Here is a 3,231-nt window from a genome sequence, read left to right on the forward strand (position 1 = left end):
TTAATGGGATTATGGGACCTAATCAAAACAAAGTCCCTTTCAGAAACTTTGATTATATTAATGGGATTGGGACAGCTAAGTCAACCAAAGTCTTTGTTAAAAACCACCAGAATAAAAGGCAGCCTTGCGCACTGAGCTTTCGCTAAGTTCGGGGTCCGGGGAAGGGCTGGACCACGAGGGTCTATTGTAGGCAAACTTACCCTATATTTTTGCAAAAAGCTGTTTTAGCGGCTCGAATCAGTGACCTCAAGATTACATGCAGCAACTTTTTCAGTTACGTCAAGGCTCCCCTCAACGACAAGGAAAAAGAAAAAAAGAAAACGTAAAGAGAAGAAGATTTAATCTTTTGATAGAAAAAGTAAACATACAAAGAAGTCACGGGGGATTCAACACTTAATATTTATACATAAAATAAATTAGCCTCCGCCCAATGTAATCAAGACGTCTCTTTTGGGCAAGAATGAATCAACCCAACTTGAACGCACCTCAACTACATTATCACAACTTCTATTCTATTATTTGGGGCGAAACTCAATTCCTTCAACAATGAGGCCGCCTTTTAAATGAAGACGTTTTATCTCAATTAATCGCGCTTCTACAGGTCCATCGCCGCCTTTCTTGCTATTGAAATCTCCCATTTTTACTTCCATCCATCCATCTGCTCTCATACTTGCAAACTTTCCATTTTTAAACTGTAAATAGCCTCCATTCCTTCTACTTTCGGGCAATGTTTCGAGTTTCACAGTATTGGCTTGATTTTCAGTATCAGTGTCACTCTCATAATCAACAAACCTAACAATTGCATTGGCAGATTCAAGGCCATAGGGATTATCAACCAATTTGTACACTAAATAAGCACTATAATCTGTCTTTGGTGACAACATTTTGGTTCCTATCTTTCCGCGGATATCCAACCGACGTACAGAACTAAGAGATGCAACTTCAGAGAATCTGCAAATGTGTTGCATATAATATTTGTAAGTAAAATTTGGAAACTGCATTCCTTTTATCAAACAAGTGAATAAAGAATCTTTAAGATAACTAAGAAAATGACTAGATCATAATCTTGGAAAAACAATAACAACAACAACAACAACAACGAACCAGTTAAATCCCACTAGTGGGGTCTGAGGATGGTAGTGTTTACGCTGACCTTACCCCTACCCCAAGGGGTAGAGAGGCAATCTTGAAAATAAAGGGAAAAGAAAGAAAGAGACAGCAAATGCATTGAATAAAGCAGGTTTATACATACAGATACAATCATTTGTCATGGACATGACTCTCGATAGGAAGATGTGGAGGTCGAGAACTAGGGTTGTGGGTTGACAGGTGGTTTCTCCTAGTCTTACAAATAGTATTAGTACCAGTCTTGCATTTCCTAATTCCTAGATCCTTGGCTTTATACGGTGTGTCATTCTTACCGGTAGTATCGGTACTATTTTTGTATTTTCTTAGTCCTAGGTCTTTGTTATAACTCGTTGTGCCATTTGCTTCCGTTGTCCTATGTTGTTGCTATTGTTTAATGCTTCCATTCTATTGTTCTTGAGCCGTGAGTCTATCTGAAACAACTTGTCTATCTACTTAAGGTCAGGGTAAGGTCTACGTACCCCAGACCCCACTTATGAAATTACCCTGAATTTGTTATTGTTGTTGTTAATCGTTTGTTATCTTCTTATACATATAAAGGGAAGGAGGAAGGGTGGAAGAAAACCATAGACGAATAAGTGATGAAAATAAAAAGAGAACAAACCTAGAGTCCGGATGAGGCTTCCATTGCCAATGGTTTAAGTTATCTCCCCACGAAATTATAAGCTCTCTTGGTGCTACCATGAAACACTTCTTCCCACTGTGCTTATCAAGTGAAAAACTCTGAAAAAAGAGTTTGAATTAGAGATGCATTTACACAAGAATCATGGTTTGGCACTTAACTGAGAGAGAAAACAGAACAAAAAAGAAGAATATTACTCTTTTCATCTCAAATTTAATATATAGTACTCCCTCCGTTCCATTTTGTGTGGCACGATGCCAAGTACAAGGGCAAAATTCTTAATTTTGACCGTAAAATTAGATATAGGTTATTCGAGATATTTTAAAAATAAATTTACATATTTGAAAACTACATGGAGTATAATTCATAATAATTTACAATTCAAAATACATACAAAATATTTTTAAAAAAATATGGTCAAAAAAACAACCTGGTTATGTGGAACGGAGGGAGTACATCTTAAGTTGCATTATTGCCTATAAAAAGAGTAAACTAAATTTTATTAAAAAGAATGTTATTCAGTATGATCCCTCTCGAAAGAAAAAATTACAGAAGCACCAAAAAAATGGGCACCAAAAGGTGTGAACCTATGGAATTTAGGTGAAAATCGTGACAGATTAGGGTTCAAATTTTCATTTGCCTAAATCATAAGAGTTAAAAGGGGCAGCATCCCGCGTTCATGTTGGGTCCGTAAATCTCGAAAAGTGTAATGTGAACAGTGTATCCTTATGCATTGCTTCCAGTAGATATGGTAAAATAGTCCAGTCGCAGAAGTGGACCAAATACCACCGTCATTAAATAAATAAATAAAAAAACATAACAAATATAAAAGATAACGATTCAAAATAGGTTTTTACCAGTTTGCCACCATCAAGAAGAATGGGAGATTCACACAGACGAAAATAAAGCTCTTTTTTGGTTGTACAAACAGAAGGAGAAAACTCTGATCTTTCAATTATTTCTTGATAATCAGAAGGCAAAAATCTTTCCCAAATAATTTCTGATTCTAAAGCAGACTTGAATCCTCTTGATAAAATGCATGATCTCACTGCATCTACTGGAGTTGTGTGTGAAAGAATTTCCAATATGCAGCCTTCTGGCAATCTTTCAAAATAATTCATTGGAGCAATAAACTTCAAGTCAAGAATAGAACCGATTTCTTTTTCTTTTTTTTTGGTTCCAAGATTTATATACAGACAGACGTATATGTTTTCAATATTTGCTTAGATTTTAAGCATGTGTGTTGAATGCCTAGCTGGATAGGAATAAGATTACTACTAAGATTTTTGCAAAATTTAATTTACTGCATCATAAATAAATAGGAGTAACTGATTTTGTCAAAGGTTCTTTTTTTGTTTTTGTTTTGTTTTTTTGGTGTTATTGGTGGAATTCTGTCAATATAAGGAAAAGAAAAGAAATTTAAGACATTTATTTGTTGCCTATTATAATTTATAAAGTACAGA

General features: G+C 35.2%; 1 protein-coding gene across 1 annotated transcript; it reads right to left on the bottom strand.

Moving 5' to 3' along the window:
• LOC109222842 (F-box protein PP2-B10-like) lies at positions 332-2,950 on the bottom strand. The gene is made up of 3 exons (XM_019387149.1): positions 2,626-2,950; positions 1,751-1,869; positions 332-951 (listed from the first exon to the last, which is right to left on the bottom strand). The coding sequence occupies exons 1-3, from the start codon at positions 2,887-2,889 to the stop codon at positions 516-518; spliced, it is 819 nt and encodes a 272-aa protein (XP_019242694.1). The 5' UTR covers positions 2,890-2,950; the 3' UTR covers positions 332-515.

This window comes from Nicotiana attenuata, chromosome 2 (assembly GCF_001879085.1).
Source record: "Nicotiana attenuata strain UT chromosome 2, NIATTr2, whole genome shotgun sequence".
NCBI classification, from domain to species: Eukaryota; Viridiplantae; Streptophyta; class Magnoliopsida; order Solanales; family Solanaceae; genus Nicotiana; species Nicotiana attenuata.

Excerpts from the sequence above, each read along its gene's own strand:
- LOC109222842 (XM_019387149.1), bottom strand. The coding sequence starts at position 2,889 with ATGAATTATTTTGAAAGATTGCCAGAAGGCTGCATATTGGAAATTCTT. Across the intron at positions 1,870-2,625 it reads TTCTTGATGGTGGCAAACTG|AGTTTTTCACTTGATAAGCA; the intron begins GTAAAAACCTAT and ends CTCTTTTTTCAG. Across the intron at positions 952-1,750 it reads AAGCCTCATCCGGACTCTAG|ATTCTCTGAAGTTGCATCTC; the intron begins GTTTGTTCTCTT and ends ACACATTTGCAG.